The sequence below is a fragment of the Heptranchias perlo genome, chromosome 26 (genome assembly GCF_035084215.1).
Source record: "Heptranchias perlo isolate sHepPer1 chromosome 26, sHepPer1.hap1, whole genome shotgun sequence".
NCBI lineage: Eukaryota > Metazoa > Chordata > Chondrichthyes > Hexanchiformes > Hexanchidae > Heptranchias > Heptranchias perlo.
Genome location: NC_090350.1, coordinates 11,787,861 through 11,810,862, shown reverse-complemented (window position 1 = coordinate 11,810,862; position 23,002 = coordinate 11,787,861). Strand labels below are relative to the sequence as shown.

The window sequence follows — 23,002 nt, the reverse complement described above, 5'->3', positions numbered from 1 at the left end:
ACATTTTTCCACATTATATTCCATCTGCCATGTTCTTGCCCACTCACTTAGCCTGCCTCTTTGCATCCTCCTCACAACTCACATTCCCACCTAGTTTTGTGTCATCAGCAATCTTGGAAATATTACATTGGGTCCCCTCATCCAAATCACTGATATAGATTGTGAATAGCTGGGGCCCAGGCACTGATCCCTGCAGTACCCCACTAGTCACACTCTTGCCAACCTGAAAAAGACCTGCTTATTCTTACTCTCTGTTTTCTGTCTGTTACCCAATTCTCAATCCATGCCAGTATATTACCCCAATTCTATGTGCTCTAACTTTGTTCACCAACCTCCTGTGTGGGACCTTATCCAAATACACCACATCCACTGGTTCCCCCTTATCTATTCTACTAGTTACATCCTCAAAGAACTCCAATAGGTTTGTCAAACATGATTTCCCTTTCATAAATCCATGTTGACTCTGCCAAATCCTATTATTATTTTCTAAGTGTTCTGTTATCACATCCTTTAGAATAGATTCTAGCATTTTCCCTACTACTGATGTCAGGCTAACAGGTCTGTAGTTCCCGGTTTTCTCTTTCCCTCCTTTCTTAAATAGTGGGGTTACGTTTGCTACCCTCCAATCTGCAGGAACCATTCCAGGATCTATGGAATCGATTTTGCTATGGTGGCAGATTGGCAGCAAGGCAGGGGGGGTGGGGGGGCGAAGGTGCACGTGGCAAACCCAAATGAACAAAACGTTGATCGCACGTTGATTGTTGATGATTAACGTCCTCTGATTGACAGGCTGGCTGCTGTCAGGAGCTGCATGCGGGGGGGGAGGAGAAGAGAGGGGGAAAGATCGGGGGGGGGGGGGAAAAGAGGGAAAGATCGGGGGGGGGGGAAAAAAGAGGGAAAGATCGGGGGGGGGGGGAAAGAGGGAAAGATCGGGGGGGGGGAAAAGAGGGAAAGATCGGGGGGGGGGAAAAGAGGGAAAGATCGGGGGGGGGGAAAAGAGGGAAAGATCGGGGGGGGGGAAAAGAGGGAAAGATCGGGGGGGGGGAAAAGAGGGAAAGATCGGGGGGGGGGAAAGAGGGAAAGATCGGGGGGGGAAAAGAGGGAAAGATCGGGGGGGGGGAAAAGAGGGAAAGATCGGGGGGGGGGAAAAGAGGGAAAGATCGGGGGGGGGAAAAGAGGGAAAGATCGGGGGGGGGGAAAAGAGGGAAAGATCGGGGGGGGGAAAAGAGGGAAAGATCGGGGGGGGGAAAAGAGGGAAAGATCGGGGGGGGGAAAAGAGGGAAAGATCGGGGGGGGGGGAAAGAGGGAAAGATCGGGGGGGGGGAAAAGAGGGAAAGATCGGGGGGGGGGAAAAGAGGGAAAGATCGGGGGGGGGGAAAAGAGGGAAAGATCGGGGGGGGGGAAAGAGGGAAAGATCGGGGGGGGGGGAAAGAGGGAAAGATCGGGGGGGGGGAAAGAGGGAAAGATCGGGGGGGGGGAAAGAGGGAAAGATCGGGGGGGGGGAAAGAGGGAAAGATCGGGGGGGGGGAAAGAGGGAAAGATCGGGGGGGGGGAAAGAGGGAAAGATCGGGGGGGGGGAAAGAGGGAAAGATCGGGGGGGGGGGGGAAAGAGGGAAAGATCGGGGGGGGGGGAAAGAGGGAAAGATCGGGGGGGGGGAAAGAGGGAAAGATCGGGGGGGGAAAAAGGGAAAGATCGGGGGGGGAAAAAGGGAAAGATCGGGGGGGGAAAACGGGAAAGATCGGGGGGGGGAAACGGGAAAGATCGGGGGGGGGAAAACGGGAAAGATCGGGGGGGGAAAAAGGGAAAGGGAAAGATCGGGGGGGGGAAAAGGGAAAGATCGGGGGGGGGGGGAAAAGGGAAAGATCGGGGGGGGGGGGAAAGGGAAAGATCGGGGGGGGGGGAAAGGGAAAGATCGGGGGGGGGGGAAAGGGAAAGATCGGGGGGGGGGGGAAAGGGAAAGATCGGGGGGGGGGGAAAGGGAAAGATCGGGGGGGGGGAAAGGGAAAGATCGGGGGGGGGGGAAAGGGAAAGATCGGAGGGGGGGGGAAAGGGAAAGATCGGGGGGGGGGGAAAGGGAAAGATCGGGGGGGGGGAAAGGGAAAGATCGGGGGGGGGGAAAGGGAAAGATCGGGGGGGGGGGAAAGGGAAAGATCGGGGGGGGGGGAAAGGGAAAGATCGGGGGGGGGGGGAAAGGGAAAGATCGGGGGGGGGGGGAAAGGGAAAGATCGGGGGGGGGGGGGAAAGGGAAAGATCGGGGGGGGGGGAAAGGGAAAGATCGGGGGGGGGGAAAGGGAAAGATCGGGGGGGGGGAAAGAGGGAAAGATCGGGGGGGGGGAAAGAGGGAAAGATCGGGGGGGGAAGAGGGAAAGATCGGGGGGGGAAGAGGGAAAGATCGGGGGGGGAAGAGGGAAAGATCGGGGGGGGAAGAGGGAAAGATCGGGGGGGGGAAGAGGGAAAGATCGGGGGGGGAAGAGGGAAAGATCGGGGGGGGAAGAGGGAAAGATCGGGGGGGGAAGAGGGAAAGATCGGGGGGGGAAGAGGGAAAGATCGGGGGGGGAAGAGGGAAAGATCGGGGGGGGAAGAGGGAAAGATCGGGGGGGGAAGAGGGAAAGATCGGGGGGGGAAGAGGGAAAGATCGGGGGGGGAAGAGGGAAAGATCGGGGGGGGAAGAGGGAAAGATCGGGGGGGGAAGAGGGAAAGATCGGGGGGGGAAGAGGGAAAGATCGGGGGGGGAAGAGGGAAAGATCGGGGGGGGAAGAGGGAAAGATCGGGGGGGGGGGGAAGAGGGAAAGATCGGGGGGGGGGGGGAAGAGGGAAAGATCGGGGGGGGGGGGGAAGAGGGAAAGATCGGGGGGGGGGGGGAAGAGGGAAAGATCGGGGGGGGGGAAGAGGGAAAGATCGGGGGGGGGGGAAGAGGGAAAGATCGGAGGGGGGGAAGAGGGAAAGATCGGGGGGGGGAGGAGGGAAAGATCGAGGGGGGGAAGAGGGAAAGATCGGGGGGGGGGGGAAGAGGGAAAGATCGGGGGGGGGGGGGAAGAGGGAAAGATCGGGGGGGGGGGAAGAGGGAAAGATCGGGGGGGGGGAAAGAGGGAAAGATCGGAGGGGGGGAAGAGGGAAAGATCGGGGGGGGGAGGAGGGAAAGATCGGGGGGGGGAGGAGGGAAAGATCGGGGGGGGGAGGAGGGAAAGATCGGGGGGGGGGAGGAGGGAAAGATCGGGGGGGGGAAGAGGGAAAGATCGGGGGGGGGAAGAGGGAAAGATCGGGGGGGGGGGAAGAGGGAAAGATCGGGGGGGGGGAAGAGGGAAAGATCGGGGGGGAAATTGGGAAGGGGAAATCGGGAGGATATCGGGGGGGGAAATCGGGAGGATATCGGGGGGGGAAATCGGGAGGATATCGGGAGGGGAAATCGGGAGGATATCGGGGGGGGGAAATCGGGAGGATATCGGGGGGGGAAATCGGGAGGATATCGGGGGGGGGGAAATCGGGAGGATATCGGGGGGGGAAATCGGGAGGATATCAGGGGGGGAAATCGGGAGGATATCGGGGGGGGGGGGGGAAATCGGGAGGATATCGGGGGGGGGGGGGGAAATCGGGAGGATATCGGGGGGGGGGGGGGGGAATCGGGAGGATATCGGGAGGGGGAAATCGGGAGGATACCGGGGGGGGGGGGGGGGGGGAGATATCGGGAGGGGGAAATCAGGAGGAAATCGGGAGGGTGGGGGGAGAAATCGGGAGGATATCGGGGGAGGGGGGGAGAAATCGGGAGGATATCGGGGGGGGGGGGGGAGAAATCGGGAGGATATCGGGGGGGGGGGGGGGGAGAAATCGGGAGGATATCGGGGGGGGGGGGAGAAATCGGGAGGATATCGGGGGGGGGGGGGGAGAAATCGGGAGGATATGGGGGGGGGAAATCGGGAGGATATGGGGGGGGGGAAATCGGGAGGATATGGGGGGGGGGAAATCGGGAGGATATGGGGGGGGGGAAAATCGGGCGGATATGGGGGGGGGGGAAAATCGGGAGGATATGGTAGGGGGGGGGGAAATCGGGAGGTTATCGGGGGGGGGGGGAAATCGGGATGGGGGGAAATCGGGAGGATATCAGGGGGTGAAGAGTGGGACATCGGGGGGGGGCAGTCGAAGTGTGGGACATTGGAAAGGGAGACATCAGACATCGGAGTGGGGTGCAAAGGTAGGTTTATTCTGTGTTTTCACCAGGTGTGAATCAGAAGCGGTGGGCAAGCTGCCCAGGTAAGTTAAAAATCGTTCTAATCACTTACTCTGTCACAGGTAAAGTGCCTTAAGTACCTGAATGAGGTACATTTGGCTCTTTAACTGTCATCTCGCCGGCAATCGGGTCGTCCGTGCGCACACAGGTGGGTCCCTGGGAAACTCGGAAGTCTGCGGGTTGGAGCTGGCTTCCGAACCCGAATGGGATTTCCAGTGCACCCCCCCGCCTGCAATTGCCGCCTAAAATTGAGCCCTATAGAATTTGGGAAGATGACAACCAATGCATCCACTATCTCCATAGCCACCTCTTTCAAAACCCTGGGGTATTGATCATCAGGTCCTTAGGATTTATCAACTTTCAGTCCCATTAATTTCTCTAGTACTATTTTTTTGTACTAATACTAATTTCTTTCAGTTCCTCATTCTTACCAGACCCTTGGTTCTCTAGTATTTCTGGGAGGTTTTTTGTGTATTCTTCCGTGAAGACAGACACAAAGGGCCCGATATTAGGAGGGCGGCGGGTTCGCAGCAGGCGGAGGGGTGGGGGGTCAACTGTGCGTGTGAATAACGCGCCCAGTGAAATCGGGCCACTTACCTTTGCTTCCGGGTTTCGCGCTGGAAAGCTGCGCAGCAGGCGGACTGTCAGCTGGAGGAGCCCTATTTAAAGGGGCAGTCCTCCACTGACTGATGCTGCAGGAAATAGGAAAAATTACAGCATGGAGCAGCCCAGGGGGAAGGCTGCTCCCAGGTTTAATGATGCCTCACTCCAGGTATTATTGGATGGGGTGAGGAGGAGGGGGAGGACAGAGATCTTCCCCCCAGCGGGCGGGAGGAAGCGGCCTGCCTCTGCCACCAAGGCCTGGCTCAAGGTGGCAGAGGAGGTCACCTGCACCACCAACATATCGCGCACCTGCATACATTGCAGGAGGCGCTTCAATCACCTAAGTAGATCAGCCGAAGTGAGTACACTTACTCATTCCCCTACACTCCGTCTACCACATCACTGCCCCACCCCACATCTCCTTCTGCACTGCCAACACTACTCTGTCACATCACCTCAAAGCTCATCGTCATCTTACCTGCACTTACTCACCTCATCAGTCCTCATCCCGCCACTACAACTCAACCCAATCCTCAAACAATCTCATGGCTCTATCTCATACTCACCCTCTCATGCATCTCTTTCATGGTCATCCTCACTCAACCTGCCACTACCTGTGCTGCAGCCACAGGGCATGCATCACATATGTGCAGTAGGCAGCGTAAGGCAAACGTGTTGTGAGCATGAAGGGGATGCACAAGGATGTTTGAGGGTTTGTCATGGTTTTTACCTATATTTAATCTCTGATCAACTCACATTACATATTATATTGTCACCACTACTGCCACGTCTTTGCGAATCTTGTCTGGTTTATGCAACAGTGCCCTTTCCTGAGGATTACTATGAAGACCCACAAATGATGCCACCCATTGTGTCACTGCAGAGTGGGTGTACGTGTATTTGCAGGGCTCTTTTGTGCAGACGATTGAGACATCAGCGATGTCCCCGGTGGCACCCTGGAAGGATGCGGAGGAAAAGTTGTTGAGGGCAGTGGTGACTTTGACAGCGACAGGTAAGAAGATGGTGCTCGGGCCAGCCGGGAGCAGCTCGGCATGAAGGAGGCTACAGATGTCCACGACTACATGTCGAGTGACTCTGAGCCTCCGTGTGCACTGCTGCTCAGAGAGGTCCAGGAAGCTGAGCCTTGGTCTGTAGACCCTGTGGCGAGGGTAGTGCCTTCTGCGACGCATCTCTCTCTGCTGTTACCCTCCCTCCTGCTGTGCAGGTGGATATGTCACAGCACTGTGTTGTGGGGCTCCACGTGTCAGAGGTGGACGGCGAGGCTGGTGATGCTGTTCATCCTCAGAGGAGGTCATGACTGCATCTACAGCAGCCCCCATCCGGAAGATGTACATTTGAGGGGGTCCGCAAGGTAGGTACGTGTGACCAGACACCGGGGTAAGTGTGCAAGTTGGTGAATTTTATTGTTAGGAGGAGGGTGGTGGAGGCCAAACTTTGTCCAAAGTGACAGAGTGGCCTCCTGCAATAAGTGAGGGTCTTCTCCCCATACCTGTTAAATGGACCTTTGCATCTGCCACAGGATGATGGCTGCAACACGTCTATTTGAACTGGGAGTGTTTCCCCCCAGTACGGGAAACAGTCTCAGTTCATTAAAAAATCCCACCCCTCCTAAAATATCAGGTCAATCAGGTCTGTAAACGACCTGAAGTACCTGTTTAATTGCTTCAAGTGGCACCCCACCGGCTTTAAGTGCCGGCGGGAGTCCCACATGCGGGGGCTGCGCGCGCATGTCAGTGCGTCACTGAGGAACCCGGAAGTGGGCGGGTTGGAGCTGGGCTCCAGACCCGCCCTGGGAATCCCCGATTTTTGCAGCCCACCTGCCATGAACGCACCCGCTCGGGGGTGCGAAAATCGAGCCCAAAGTATTTGTTTAATTTCTCTGCCATTTCCTTATTCCCCATTATAAATTCTCCCGTCTCTGTCTGTAAGGGACCCACATTTGCCTTCGCCAATCTTTTCCTTTTTACATACCTATAGAACCTTTTACAGCCCATTTTTATGTTTCTCGCTAGTTTACTCTCATATTCTATTTTCCCTTTCTTTATCAATTTCTTGGTCCTCCTTTGCTGAATTCTAAAATGCTCCCAATCCTTAGGCTTACTGCTTTTCCTGGCAACTTTATATGCCTCTTCCTTTGATTTAATACCATCTTTAATTTCTCTCGTTACCCATGGTTGGACCACTTTTCCTGTTGGGTTTTTGTGCCTTAAATTAATACATATTTGTTGCAAATTATGTATTAATTCTTTAAACGCTAGCCATTGCTTGTCTACCGTCATACCTTTTAATGTAGCTCCCCAATCAACCACAGCCAACTTGCGCCTCATACCTTTGTAGTTCCCTTTATTTAGATTTAAGGCCTTAGTTTCGATTGAACTACATCACTTTCAAACTTAATGAAAAATTGTGTCATATTATGGTCACTCTTCCCTCAGGGCTCCTTTACAACAAGATTAATTAACCCTTTCTCATTGCACAGGTAGATAAGGTGGTTAAGAAGGCATATGGAATACTTTCCCTTATTAGCTGAGGCATAGAATATAACAGCAGGGAGGTTAAGCTAGAACCGCATAAAATACTTGTTAGGCCACAGCTTGAGTACTGCATACAGTTCTGGTCACTGCATTACAAGAAGGATGTGATTGCACCAGAGAGGGTACAGAGGAGATTTATGAGGGTGTTGCAAGGACTGGAGAATTTTAGCTATGAGGAAAGATTAGGTAGGCTGGGGTTGTTTTCCTTGGAACAGAGGAGGCTGAGGGATGATTTAATTGAGGTGTACAAAAATATAAGGGGCCTAGATAGAGTGGGTAGGAAGGACCTATTTCCCTTAGCAGAGAGGTCAATAATCAGGGGCCATAGATTTTAAGTAATTGGTAGAAGTATTAGAGGGGAGCTAAGGAAAAATTTTTTCACCTAGAGGGTGGTGGGGGCCTGGAACTCACTGCCTGAAAGGGTGGTAGAGGCAGAAACCCTCAAGTCATTTTAAAAATTCCTGGATGTGCACCTGAAATGCCGTAACCTACATGGATACGGACCAAGTGCTAGAAAGTGGGATTAGGCTGGGTGGCTCATTTTTGGCCGGCGCGGAAGGAAGATGAGAGTCCGACATCTATCAATCAATAAATCTGTTGTACTTTCCTGAATTATAGTGGACCACAAGAAATAGCATACTCCCTGATGCATGAAACTAGTTCATAAAACATAATTTCTTAACTCCAGGATGACCAAAATCTACCAGGTTATACATACTTTGTAGTAAGAACTTTACTTTGTCTTATGCTCTATCTGGGAGTTTGCGGAGATGTTTAAAAAAAAGAGGTCCCTGTAAGAAACCTCATCAAGTTGATTTCAATCCTGCATAGGCGAGGAAGGTCTTGCATTCTGTAAAATATCTTATTTAGTTTAATTTTCAGTTTCTTTTGGACTGATGATAACACTGAAAATGACAAAAATACATGTTAAAAATTCAACCTGCTGTCACAGGTGGGAAAAGTGCTATCCACGGTGATCTCATACAGTGCAAAAAGCAAATGAGGTCACTGGACTATTGCCATTCAAAATTAGAATAACTTGCCTTCACCTGGGTATGAATGCAGCATTAACCATGACTAACTAATCATCAAATTTAACTACCATTAGTCAACAATGTTGTGGTAGTTTATACAGTCTTATGCAACAATTGCGCAAAGTGAGGGAAGTCATATGAAATTTGATAAAGTAATCATGGAAATAAAGAAAATTACAATACAAGTTAGATAGTCTATTGGAAAATGCAATGTTACAGTTTTGTCTTTTAAAAAAGTTCTCTCAATCAAATGGCCTGGCAATAATGCCCAAATGCACACCACGACCCTTAGCATCTGAAATCTGTACCTTTACTTTTCTGCCTTGCAGAAATAATGCTGATCCTATTGTTAACCTTTATTGTGGTAAATTGTACACTCGAGATATATGTATATATATGTCTAAGACGGTGGAAAATATTACCCAATTCAACCAGATCTGCATCAGCTAAAATAACTAATGGAATTTATTAATATTTGAATCAGTGGACCTCCGAATGCAATGTTGACAGTGAGTTGGGGATATGCTGGTTTGAAATGGCTGGATCTTCTTGGTAAGGAGTTTCACAGGGAATACACATGCCAAATTCGGTCAGATTTATTTTAAGCAGGGTTCAGATTTCCAGCAATTACAGAACATGGAAAGATTTACATGTAAATTACAGACACCTTAGGGACTGGCATCAGCTGTCTTTTTTGCAGGTGTCCATTTTCAGTAGAATGGGGAGTTCTTGACCCAGCAACCAGAGCGGCAGAAACCACTCTATCTCTGGGATAGAGCCGTGCAAGCATTCAATCCGAGATAGAGGGTTTCTCTGCCGGCATGCTGGGTAGAGCTCCCCATTCCACAAAAACCGTTTCTGCCGCCACCTGCTGGCCTGCACACGCTCAGCTCATGAAAATTTGGAGGCAGAAAGGAAGTAAGCTGCAAGGGGAAGCGCCAGTGATCCCGACTCAGTGAAAGTTCCTGATTGCAACAGGCCGTTTCCTGTGTTTTAAGTTGTAAATGGGCTTGGTGCGTAGCAGGCCGTCAGTAGTTCGTAATTTGCGAGTGTCGGTGGTTTCAGAGTGCCTCTTGCATATTTTACCGTGCAAGTTATTTGGGTCTCTCAATAAGTGTCTGTTTTTTGGGAGTGACTGTTTATACAGTTTTCAATGTACTCCTCTTAAACCTGGCTTACTTTAAAAATCAAAACATTATTTTCATACTTGGCAATAATGCAGATTATCTTAATAGTTCTACAAAGCTGTTTGTATATTGCACCGAGGACAGTTCTTGATATGAAGGGTCTCGCACAAAAAACTGCAACACCAAAATGATCATGCCAGATTCACTTAAGACCGGAGCCTGGGTAGAAAGACCCATTTTAACAGCATCTTCCCTGCTGCTGGCTTTAACAGTTCTGTCAAGTTTACTTTACAGTTTCCACTGGATGCATGATACGCATGTTTTAAGAGCCAAGGGCATGATCAGGACTTAAGATTTGATTACATTACATCATGAGGAGAACTTCATGGATTACTAACGAGGAAGGAAATACGCATTTGGTGTGTCAGCCGTAGTTTAGTTGTAGTCGGAAGGTTGAGGGTTCGAGTCCCACTCCAGAGACTTGAGCACAAATCTAGGGTGACACTCTAGGGAGGGAGCACTGCACTGTTGGGGGTGCCATCTTTCAGATGAGATGTTAAACCAAAACCCCGTTTGCCCTTTCAGGTGAATGTAAAAGATCCCATGGCACTATTCGAAGAGCAGCGAGTTCTCCCAGTGTCCTGGCCAATATTTATCCCTCGACCAAAATCATTAAAAAATAGATTATCTGGTCACTGCAGTTTGTGGGACCTTGCTGTGCGCAAATTGGCTGCTTAGTTTCCTACATTACAACAGTGACTACACTTCAAAAGTATTTCATTGGCTGTAAAACGCTTTGGAACGACCCGAGGTCATAAAAGGCGCTATATAAATGGAAGTTCTTTCTTTCATTGCCTGGAATCTTGGTTTCCATAAAATGCCAGTATCTGCAGCAAAAGTATTGTGCCGCTTGCTGGCATACCACCGACCTGGGTCACTATAATCTAACATTTAGATCTAGGTGTGCATTTTAAAGGGCTGCAAAGCTGTTGAACCATCTTAGAGTAGCCACTTTAGATTCAAGAAAGCAAGTGGAATCCATTTTAGATCTGCATTACTACAGCTTATGTGCACATATGTAAGCCTACCTGGACAACATTATTTGTCACACTAATGAACCCTCTTTTTAAATCTTCTGGAAAAATAATGTTTCTCTGCCAAAGTAAAATCCTTAGTTATGGTCTTCACAACTGAATTTTTAAAATCAGTTTTTCAAAACAGGGACCAAATTGGGAAAGGAAAAAAAAGTAAAAGGTGACAAAATAATGAATCTCTGCATCATATAAAGTTATGCTCTAACTTCAAATTTATATATAAAATTAATTGCACTTTGTGTACATTGTTACATTTTGGCAGTCAGTTGTACCCGGTAAATTTGCAGCAATTATATTATGATTATTAATCCTTCAGTAAGGAGTCATCATGCACCAACTGCATGGAACTCACTGGTAGATATGTCATAAAACCAGCCATCAGCATAAATGGAGCTAAAGATGAACAAAACAGCCATCACCAACTTCACACTATGCATTATCCTTTAACAACATAATAATGATAAGAAATAGGAACAGGAGTAGGTTATATGGCACCTCGAGCTGCTCTGCCATTCAATAAGATCATGGCTGATCTTCTACCTCAACTCCACTTTCCCGCCAGATCCCCATATCCCTTGATACCTTTAGTGTCCAAAAATCTATCGATCTCAGTCTTGAATATACTTGATGACTGAGCATCCACAGCCCTCTGGGGTAGAGAATTTCAAAGATTCACAAGCCTCTGAATGAAGAAATTCCTCCTCATCTCAGTCCTAAATGGCCAGCCACTTATCTTGAGACTACGACCCCTAGTTCTAGACTCCCCAAGCCAGGGGAAGCAGCTTCTCAGCATCTACCCTGTCAAGCCCTCTGAGAATTTCACACGTTTCAATGAGATCATTCTTCTAAACTCCAGAGAATATAGGCCCATTCTACTCGATCTCTCCTTATAGGACAACTCTCTCATCCCAGGAATCAATCTAGTGAACCTTTGTTGCACCCCTTCTAATGCAAGTATATCCTTCCTTAGGTAAGCAGACCAAAACTGTACAGAGTACTCCAGGTGTGGTCTTACCAGAGCCCCATATAATTGCAGCAAGACCTCCTTACTCTTATACTCCAACCCCCATGGCACCAAAACAACCTGAGCAGGTGCTTATATAGACTGCTTTTGATTACATAAAGAAGTATAAAAATAATTTTGGTAATCTTTTAATGCTAGGCAATCTAAAGTAAAATCAGAGCATTGTAAGAAACCGCACAACATTCACTAGTTTGCATTACTTTCAAATAAACCAAAAATTACTATGAGTCCTCACTCACTGGCGGCCTGGTCTTAACAAATCCCCACCTACAACACGTAGTTTAAAATATCCCAATTTGAATCCAACAGTGCCCTATGGCGCTATCGCTTGCATATACCGAGAGGATAACCCACTTACAATGTTGTAAGCAAGTGGCATAACCATGCAATTTGGGACATTTTCCCTGCTTCTCCCCGACCCATTACCATCACCTCCATTCCTGGCGACTCCTGCATTACCACTTTCATATTGGTACCCGAAACATGCTGCTCACATACAATCTTGTAAACAGCTAACCCATTCACTATATGGAAGCAGTATTAGAATAATAGAAAAGAGTACAAGATATCGTTGGCAGGTATGACCGTCAAAATATAAGCTGAACTGGAAAAGTAACTTGGGTCTTGTACCTTCCTATGCGTTTTTCCAAATAAATCTGTCATGACCATGAAAAAGAGAGTATAGTTATAAATCCTCTGTTAACGGAGAGTAATTGTGTTTTAATAGCACTGCCACAAGTCACTCTGTACAGTAAACACAGATTCCTCACCCAGATGCCCCAGAAGAAGAATGAAAATGTGGTAAAGAAATAAGATCAATGTAACTTTTACACCATTGGTTTTAAGATTTTCACTGTGGTGATCGTATAATTCTATTTTTCTCTCCATGAAGACTTGGGCACTAAGAATCCACAATCCTGCTCTGTCACCGTAACAATGGTGGAGCTCCATTGAGCCCCATGGTAAAGTGCCTGACTGCGTCAGATTTACTGAGGTCAGGCCACCTGCATATGGTTGGCGGGCACCCATGCCAGTACTGCGGCAGCTGGAGCACCTATTGGGTGGTGGTGGTGGTGGTGAGGAAAGGAAAATGCAGCACTGGACAGTGATTTGGGGGCAAAGTCAGCAGGTCTGGCTGAAGAATGAAATCGGAAATAAATTGCCCTTTTTCAGAGAGGCCACTTCACCTGGTGCCACAAACTCTTTTCCTGAGTATTCAAGGCAATGAAACCAGCCTGGAACATGCTTTTGAGCCCCACTTCCACCACTGGTGCTCCTTGCAGGTGTACAGTGCACTGGGGGCACCGGAGGAGGCACTGTGCGGAACCCCCGTATGGGAGGTTATGCCATTCCGCTGATCCCTCCTCCATTTATGATGTTAAGCTCTCAAGGTGCAGAAGCAACAAGTGCCCGCCCCATAGGAAATCCCAGCGCTTGTTCCAACAGGGCAGAGACTTGGCGTAACCTGGGCCTGACCCCATTTCCGACACTTGCCCCGAATCTGCTGGCAAGAACGCGAATTTTTGGGCTCTTTACATTTTAAATCACTCAGAACCAAATCTAAGTGTAGCAAACTTTTTCTTACCTTCACATGCTTTGTGGGCTTCTTGTAGGAATATCCTGGTTTGTGAACCAAAGGGTAGCTGAAGTTCTAGGTCAGCATCTCTTGATATTATTTTGACTGTGGTATCAGAACCTGCGTGGAGTGTCAACATGCACTTCAGATCAATATTGCTGCACTTGGTCATCTAAAGCTGCGTACACACAACCAAACCCCCTCACCATGCACTACAGCTATATTTAAACCATCAGTTCATCATAAGCCCAGGTGACAGTGCAACACTGAACTTGCATCAGAATGATGCACAGAACCTGCTTTACTCTTTACACTCAGGCTGGTCTACAATTCAATGTACCACTTTCAACTTCTAAAGGCCGCAACAGAATTGTTTAATGTTCCAGTAAGTACCATATAAAATCGGACAGATTTGCCCACTTTTTTTGCACCAGTACATGGACAAAATTCCCAATTGTTAGTGTGGCCCTCTCTTGGGGGGGGGAGGGGGGGGGAAGGCATCCGGGGGAAAGCCCCCTTGAGGAGTTAAACAGTTTTGTATTTTAGAAATATAAAATGCATGTCAAATTATAAGCAACAATTTTTAACCTTTTCAAGCTCATTCAGAGAATCTCACCTTCAAAATCTGAGTAAGCATATTTAACTAAAAACAGCTGCAAGTATGAATTTAACAGAAAAGTATACATTCTTTGCAAACTAAAATGTTAATGCTATGGTTACATTTTCAGCCATTGAAATGAAAACACTCAGTGAACGGTGGTATGAATGCTTTGGTTATACTGATACCCATTGGCACAACCTAGGCACTAATTCAAAACTGCAAAGGCAGCTTGAAAGCTGAAATTTCTTTCTCTTTTGCCCATGTGCAGTTCGTGCCACACGGACTATTTTTCTTCATTAAAATGTTTTTTTTTAAAAAGTGGGTAACAGCTGGTAATGACAAAACTGAGCAACTGCAACATGTGGATAAGGTGAGCACAAGGGAAACATTTACAGCAAAGCCCACTGGCATGTTTATGAATTGCTGCAGGTATGAAGCCCACCAAAAGTGAGTGCCGTTTACACCAAGATTGACGCTGAAAGCACAAACTGTTCCAAATACATTATATCTCATAGGTTGAATTTTCTCCGCACACACATCCAGCAACTTGAAAATTAAAAGCTCCAAAAGGTGCACGAAGAAAAATAAAATCTAGAAAACTCCTTATAAAAATTGCAAACTCTACAAAGCACCACAAACTGACCAGACACTTATTCCTTCATGGATACCATCCCCCTACTCCAATTCAAAATCTAAAATGATGAATCCCAATAAATTATAGTACAGTCACATTTTTGAGGGAGCAAGGAGGGGAAACAGAAAGCAGGAAAGTACAGGCCAGTTAGCTTAACATCTGTCGTAGGGAAAATGAGTGTGCAAAAATTTGGCAGATGGAGTATAATGTTGGAAAATGTGAACTTGTCCATTTTGGCAGGAGGAATAGAAAAGCAGCATATTATTTAAATGGAGAGGTACAGAGGGATCTGGTTGTCCTGGTACATGAATCACAAAAGTTAGTATGCAGGTACAGCTGATGGGACCCTTCCAGAATCTAGGGAATTTTGGAAAATTAATACCAATGCATCTACTATCTCTGCAGCCACTTCTTTTAAGACCCTAGGATGAAGTCCTGGGGACTTGGGGACCTGGGGACTTGTCAGCTTTTAGTTCTAATATTTTTTTCAAAACTCTTTTCCTGGTGATTGTAAATGTTTTAATTTCCTCCCTCCCTTTCACCTCTTGATTCACAATTATTTCTGGCATGTTATTTGTATCCTCTACAGTGGGAGGAGGAGGATCCAGTTGTCGTGGTCCACGTAGGTACCAATGACATAGGTAGGACGAGGGAAGAGGTTCTGCTTAGGGAGTATGAGCAGCTAGTGGCTAAATTAAAAAGCAGACCCTCAAAAGGTAATAATCTCTGGATTATTAACTGAGCCATGAGCAAATTGGCATAGGGCAAATAAGATTAGAGAGTTAAATTTGAGCCAAAGATTGTTGTGGGAGAAATGGGTTTCGATTCATGGGGCACTGGCACCAGTACTGGGGAAAGTGGGAGCTGTACCGTTGGGACGGCGTTCATCAGAACCGTGCTGGGGCCAGGGTTCTGGCGAATCATGTAACTAGGGCAGTAGAGAAGGCTTTGAACTAAATAGTGGGGGGCGAGGGATCAAGTAAGGGAAGATGTGATAAATTAAAGAAAGAAGACAAGGCAAGAGGGCAAGGTAGCAATAAGGGAAATGATAATCAGAGTGTGGCAAGAAGGAACAGAGCATGCAAACTTAAGAGTGTGCCAGCAGATAAGGCTAGAGGTTGCAAAAATAGTAAAAAGACAACACTAAAGGCTTTGTATCTGAATGCGCATAGCATTTGTAACAAAATGGATGAATTGACAGCTCAAATAGAAATAAAAATGTACGATCTGATAGCCATTATAGAGACATGGTTGCAAGATGACAAAGGCTAGAACCTGAATATTTAAGGGTACTTAACATTTCGGAAGGACAGGAAGCTAGGAAAAGGTGATGGGGTAGCTCTGTTAATAAGGATGACATGAGTATAATAGAGAGAAATAACCTTAGTTCTAAACACCAAGATGTAGAATCAGCTTAGATAGAGATAAGAAATAGTAAAGGCAAGAAGTCACTTGTGGGAGTAATTTATAGGCCCCGCAACAGTAACCACACTGTAGGACAGGGTATACAGGAAGAAATACTGGGGGCTTATGAGAAAGCAACAGCGATAGTCATGGGTGATTTTAATCTACATATAGATTGGAAGAATCTGATTGGCAAAGGTAGCCTGGAAGATGAGTTCATAGAGTGCTTTCGGGGCAGTTTCTTTGAGCAGCACATTCGAGAGCCAGAGAGATCTGATAATGTGTAATGAGACAGGATTAATTAATGACCCCATTGTAAAGGAGCCTCTAGGTAACAGTGATCACAATATGATTGAATTTCGCATTCACGTTGAGGTAGAGAAGAGAAAGTCTAAGGCTAGTGTTTTAAACTTAAATAACGGCAACTATGAGGGCATTAAGACAAAGCTGGCAAAAGTGAACTGGGAAATTAGGTTAAGAGATGGGTCAGTAGAGATGCAGTGGCAGACATTTAATGAGATATTTCACAACACTCAGCAAAGATACATTCCAGTGAGAAAGAAAAACTCTAGGGGAAGGACGTATCATCCGTAGCTAACTAAGGAAGTTAAAGATAGTATCAAATTGAAAGAAAAAGCATACAATTCCACGAAGGTTAGTGGCAGGTCAGAAGATTGGACAGAATATAAAAAACAGCAAAGAATGACTAAAAGAATAATAAGGAGGGAGAAATTAGAGTTCGAGAGAAAGCTAGCTAGAAATATAAAAACAGATAGTAAGAGTTTCTACAGGTATTTAAAAAGGAAAAGAGTACGTAAAGTGAGCGTTGGTCCTCTAGAGAGTGAGTCTGGGGAATTAATAATGGAGAATAAGGAAATGGCGGATGAATTGAATAGATATTTTGCATAGGGAGAAACTGTTTCCTCTGGCAAGTGGGTCAGTAACCAGAGGTCACAGATTTAAAATAATTGGCAAAAGAATTAGAGATGAAATGAGGAGAAAAGTTTTCACACAGAGGGTTGTTAAGATCTGGAACGCACTACCTGAAAGGCTGGTGGAAGCAGATTCCATAGGAACTTTCAAAAAGCAATTGGATACGTACTTGAAGAGGACTAATTTGCACTGTTACGGGCAAAAAGCTGGGGCGTGGGGTTAAATTGGACAGCTCTTTCAAAGATCCAGCATAGGCACGACAGGCCAAATGGCCGCCTTCTGTGCTTTAAGATTCTATGATTCTACATAGGGAATAAACCATACATGGGTGGGGGGATAAACCAAAGAACCAGTTGCAAAAACTGAAAGGGTCTAACTCTACTATTATGCCAAAAGCTCACTGTTCTGCAGCATGACAAAATCCACTTTAAACAAGTTCCACATTGAGAGACCGACCTATTTATAATTGCTTTAGCAACAAAATGTATAGATCATGCATTTTCTTGCTACATCACGAGTTACCACCAATGCATCTGCAGCGCCAGGTTTAAGTATGCCAGTACATAAAATGCTTTAAAAGGATCATAAAGATGATTGATTATTGCAAAATTAACAGAATTCTACATTATTTTTCTACATGTGTACTAGAGTCAAGGTTCAGCACAGAGCGAGTTCCCTCGGTCAAGCTACCTGAAAGATTTGAGTGAAGCCAAGGTTATAGGCACTGACTTAAGGGGAGCAAAGAGAGCATGTTCTCCTCTACACTTCACATCCCCGAATCGGAGATACTTGTTCTTGCCTCTCAGAGCTGCTCATTAGCAGATAGCTCGCCCATTCCCATCCCTGGTGGTGAACTGCTCAGCTCTTTCAATCACCCCAGGTTGGATTGAGCTGCTGAATCGCTGAAATTCAATGCTCTCAAGCTGATGTGGTAAAGGTTCTTCTTTTTTTATAAGCTGACCTACCAGTTACCCACAGCTCCTGAGCACAGGAAAATATGAGTCAGCTTTTCAAATGCACAGAAGCGATGCTGTTGAGTCCCACTCTCTCTGATGCTGCCTCTGTGCCCTGTCCACTTTCTGACTACAAGGCAAGCCATCAAACTATAAATGCTTCAACAGTCCAGGAAATATTCTGTCTTGTGTAAGGGGTAGGCCAGCTTCTGAATCAGCTCAAGAGTGCTGAATTTCAGCAATTCGAGATTAAGACCAGAGACCCTCCTAGGACTGTTTGAAGAAGCTCAGTAGCTTGCCTGCAGCGAGAGAAGTGGTGCAAGAACCAAGGCCCGTTGCTCAGTTTTGTTTCCCCAAAGTTTCACAGAAGTCAGCATTTGTGGCCAAGGCAATTTCCTGTTGGAAATTGAGTGAATCCAGGCTGCTTTCACACGCCACCTAGTGGCCAGTTGTATAGCAACACAGGCAAAGGCCTGGAACTATGCACCTCTCAGCAAATGATAAATTCATAAACTCCATGAACTTCAGCTCATTGAAAACTCTGCTGTCTGTATCCTAACCTGCACCAAGTCCTGCTCACCCATCACTCCTGTCCATGGTGACCTACATTGGCTTCCAGTTCCACAATACCTCCAATTTAAAATTCTCATCCTCACTTTTAAACCCTTTCATGGCCTTGTCCCTCCCCATCTGTTACCTCTTCCAGCCCTAAAAGCCACCCCTCCGAACTCTCCATTCCTTTGACTTTGGTCTCTTGTGCATCCTCCCCTCCCTTTGCCCATCATTGGTGGCCGTGCCTTCAGTTGGACCATGCTCTAGAATTCCCTCCTTAAACCTCTCCGCCTCCCTCTCCTCCTTCAAACCCACCTCTTTGATCAAGCTTTTGGTCACCTTTCCTAATATCTCCTCCTTTGGCTCAGCATCTGTTTTCTTTATTATGCCTCTGTGAAACACCTTGGGATGTTTTCTGACGTGAAAGGCAATATATCGGAAACATAGGAACAGGAGTAGGCCATTCAGCCCCTCGTGCCTGCTCCGCCATTTGATAAGATCATGGCTGATCTGTGATCTAACTCCATATACCTGCCTTTGGCCCATATCCCTTAATACCTTTGGTTGCCAAAAAGCTATCTATCTCAGATATAAATTTAGCAATTGAGCTAGTATCAATTGCCGTTTGCGGAAGAGAGTTCCAAACTTCTACCACCCTTTGTGTGTAGAAATGTTTTCTAATCTCGCTCCTGAAAGATCTGGCTCTAATTTTTAGACTGTGCCCCCACTCCTAAAATCCCCAACCAGCGGAAATAGTTTCTCTCTATCCACCCTATCTGTTCTCCTTAATATCTTATAAACTTCGATCAGATCACCCCTTAACCTTCGAAACTCCAGAGAATACAACCCCAATTTGTGTAATCTCTCCTCGTAACTTAACCCTTGAAGTCCGGGTATCATTCTAGTAAACCTACGCTGCACTCCCTCCAAGGCCAATATGTCCTTCCGAAGGTGCGGTGCCCAGAACTGCTCACAGCACTCCAGGTGCGGTCTAACCAGGGCTTTGTATAGCTGCAGCATAACTTCTGCCCCCTTGTACTCTAGTCCTCTAGATATAAAGGCCAGCATTCCATTAGCCTTCTTGATTATTTTCTGCACCTGTTCATGACACTTCAATGATCTATGTACCTGAACCCCTAAGTCCCTTTGGACATCCACTGTTTTTAACTTTTTACCATTTAGAAAGTACCCTGTTCTATCCTTTTTTGATCCAAAGTGGATGACCTCACATTTGTCTGCAATGAATTCCATTTGCCACAGTTTTGCCCATTCACCTAATCTATCAATATCACTTTGTAATTTTATGTTTTTATCTACACTGCTTACAATGCCACCAATCTTTATGTCATTGGCAAACTTAGATATGAGACTTTCTATGCCTTCATCTAAGTCGTTAATAAATATTGTGAATAATTGAGGCCCCAAGACAGATCCCTGGCGGGACTCCACTAGTCACATCCTGCCAATGTGAGTACCTACCCATTATCCCTACTCTCTGTTGCCTTTCGTTCAGCCAACTTCCTAACCAAGTCCGTACTTTTCCCTCGATTCCATGGGCTTCTATCTTAGCTAACAGTCTCTTATGTGGCACCTTATCAAATGCCTTCTGGAAGTCCATATAAATAACATCCATTGACATTCCCCTGTCCACTACTTTAGTCACCTCTTCAAAAAATTCAATCAGGTTTGTCAGGCACGACCTACCTTTCACAAATCCATGCTGGCTCTCTCTGATTAACTGAAAATTCTCTCTGATTAACTCTGATTAACTGAAAATGTGAGTAGTAGATGTGAATTTAGCAGTTTAGAAATGCATGTGGTACAGCTAAAACAAATAAGACTTACCAATAACATGTACATTCTGATGCACTGAAAAGCAAATAGAAAAATAACATAAGCTTATTATGCAATGCTAAATCTTATTGGTACATTTATTCATTTAGATGCAATCTCTGTGATGATCAAGAGGATTGATAACAATGATTGGATTAGAGCAATTTCTCCCTTGCACTCAGTGACTGGCTAGTTCGACTTACTTCTGTTGCTGAATTACATAGAATTTACAGCACAGAAACAGGCCATTCGGACCAACAGGTCTATGCTCCACACAAGTCTCCTCCCACCTTACTCATCTCACCCTATCACCATATCCTTCGATTCCTTTCTCCCTCATACTTATCTAGCTTCCCCTTAAATGCATTTATGCTATTCGCTTCCATCACTCCATGTGACAGCGAGTTCCACATTCTCACTACTTTCTAAGAAGTTTCTCCTGAATTCCTTATTGGATTTAATTGTGACTATCTCATATTTATGGCCCCTAGTTTTGGACTCCCCCACAAGTGGAAACATCTTGTCTATGTCTACCCTATTAAACCCCTTCATAATTTTATGGACCTCTATCAGGTCACTTCTCAGTCTTCACTTTTCTAGAGAAAAGAGCCCCAGTCTGTTCAGTCTTCAATCTTAGTTGACATTTACTAGAACCTATAATATGGGATGAAATCACTGAACATGAGTTAATCAGGAGCAGTTAGCACAGATTTTTAAAAGGCAGGATGTTGACCAACCTTAGAGAACTGTTTCAAGTAATAAAAAGAGGGTAGATGAATGAAATGCTCTGGAAGTGGTACCACATCAGAGACTTGTGGCAAAGATAATTGTACATTGAATTAAGCAGAATGTGGCCACACCGATAGAGATGGTTGCAGGGCAGAACACGAAGGGTGGGAGTAAAGGGAAGTTTCTCAGACTGGACAGATGAATGATGTTCCACAGGGCCGCTTTTGTTTACTGTAAGCATAAAATGATCTATACTTAGGAATTCTGGGAACAATATTTAAATTTCTGGATGCCATAAACTGGGAGGGTGATGCAAATTGTGATAAGGATTGTGGAAGACTGCAGGAAGGTGGATTGATAGGTTGTCAGGATGGACAGACGGATGGCAGATTCAATGCAGAGAAATAGGACGCAATATATTTTGGAAATTAGAATAGGGAAAGAAAATAAACCTCAAATGGTTAAGATTTTAAATGTAATGAAGAAGTAGAATAAGCTTGGTGTGGAGATACAGACCATTAAAAGGTGGCAGTGCAAGTAGATAAGGACATAAAAAAGGCAAATGGAACCTTTGGTTTAGTACCTAGAGGCATAGAATGCAAAAGCAAGGAGGCAATGTTGAACTTCTAGACAGAGAAGACCGTGACCATCAATCAGGGTTGCGTTCAGTCTCAGGGATGAAATGGCAGCATTTAGGTAAATAGTTCACTTTAAAAAAGCACTTCTAACTTTCTTCCCATGAGAGCTCCCTACTGGGGTCTGGCACCCCAGGCCATGGCATTCTCCACAACCACTACAAGCTGGAAGGAGAACCACTTGTTATAGAGTAAAGAGAGCAACTTATGTTTTTCCATTTTGTGAAGTGGGAAGCCGACTGAACAACCTCAACACGAGTAAGCAAGAGAGTACCCGGAAGCTGAAATTAACAATTCTTTGGCCTTAGAGCTACGCTTAACCCACATAACTCACTAAATATTAAAACAGTAAAAGCAACTGTGATGGAAAAGAAAGGCCCAAAGAAAACAACATTATTGCTTTCAACAAAAAAAAACTTTAAGAAATGAAGGCTGAAAGTACGTTGGCATACTACTAAAATCTAGGTTATTGCACACTACATCGTTTCACAACTCGAGCTGACTGCACAGGAGAATGAAGTGCAAGAGAGGCTGTAAACTTTAGAGACCATTCACCACATGCTGGAATTTATGTCCTTTTTGTATTACTTTTACTGATACTTCAAGTTATTTCAACATTTTTACTGGGTGCAGTGGCAATGTAACTGCATCTCCAACAGCTCGAACATAAGAAGCAGCAGAGCGGTGGGTGGCTCAGTGTAATTCCCTGTGTGGTGAATTCACAATATTGACTCATCACCTGGGAAGAGCTTCCAATGGGAGAGAAATATTTATCCTGTGAGTGGACAAAATTGTTAAGTCACTTTCATGCACCATCTGGTGCCATTTTTAGAATTACAATAGCAGCAAGTCAGTACCTTCCTCAATCACTAAATCTTCTGACACGGGCACTATTTCTTCCAATGAAACATCTTCTGCAATGATTGCCATTCTTCTATGAGTGTACATAAAAATTCTAAAAAGGAAAACTCAAGTTTAAAATGTGAAACAAATTGTTTGAACAAAACTGGAACAGTAAGTGCCATAATTTTTTTAAGTTAATTCTTGGGATATGGACTTCACTGGCAAGGCCGGCATTTAGTGCCCATCTCTAGTTGCCCTGAGAAGGTTCTTCTTGAACCACTTGAAGTGGTTTGATACAACTGAGTGACTTGCTAGGCCACTTCAGAGGGCAGTTAAGAGTCAACCACTTTGGTGTGGGACTGGAGTCAAGCGTAGGCCAGACAGGTAAAGATGGCAGGTTTCCTTCCCTAAAGGACATTAGTGAACCAGTTGGGTTTTTACGACAGTCCGACAGCTTCTTGACCACTTTTATTGATACCAATTTCTCATTTCTAGATTTTTAAAAACCGACTTCAAATTCTCAAGCTGCCATGGTGGGATATGAACTCACGTTCTCTGGATGATTTATCCAGGCCTCTGGATTACTAGTCCAGTATCATAACCACTACACTAGCATACCCCATAATACTTCATAAAATCAAGTTTT

The 23,002-nt window shown here is 46.0% G+C and overlaps 1 protein-coding gene across 2 annotated transcripts in view; it reads right to left on the bottom strand.

Moving 5' to 3' along the window:
• inpp5b (inositol polyphosphate-5-phosphatase B) overlaps positions 1–23,002 on the bottom strand; it is a 147,725-nt gene that overhangs the window by 116,365 nt on the left and 8,358 nt on the right. For both annotated transcript variants that reach the window (XM_068006431.1, XM_068006430.1), the window contains exons 3-5: positions 22,371–22,468; positions 20,162–20,185; positions 13,249–13,359 (exon numbers count right to left, since the gene is read on the bottom strand). In XM_068006431.1, coding sequence (XP_067862532.1) covers positions 13,249–13,359; positions 20,162–20,185; positions 22,371–22,461 — 226 coding nt within the window. In that variant the 5' untranslated portion in view covers positions 22,462–22,468. The remainder of the gene's footprint in view (positions 1–13,248; positions 13,360–20,161; positions 20,186–22,370; positions 22,469–23,002) is intronic.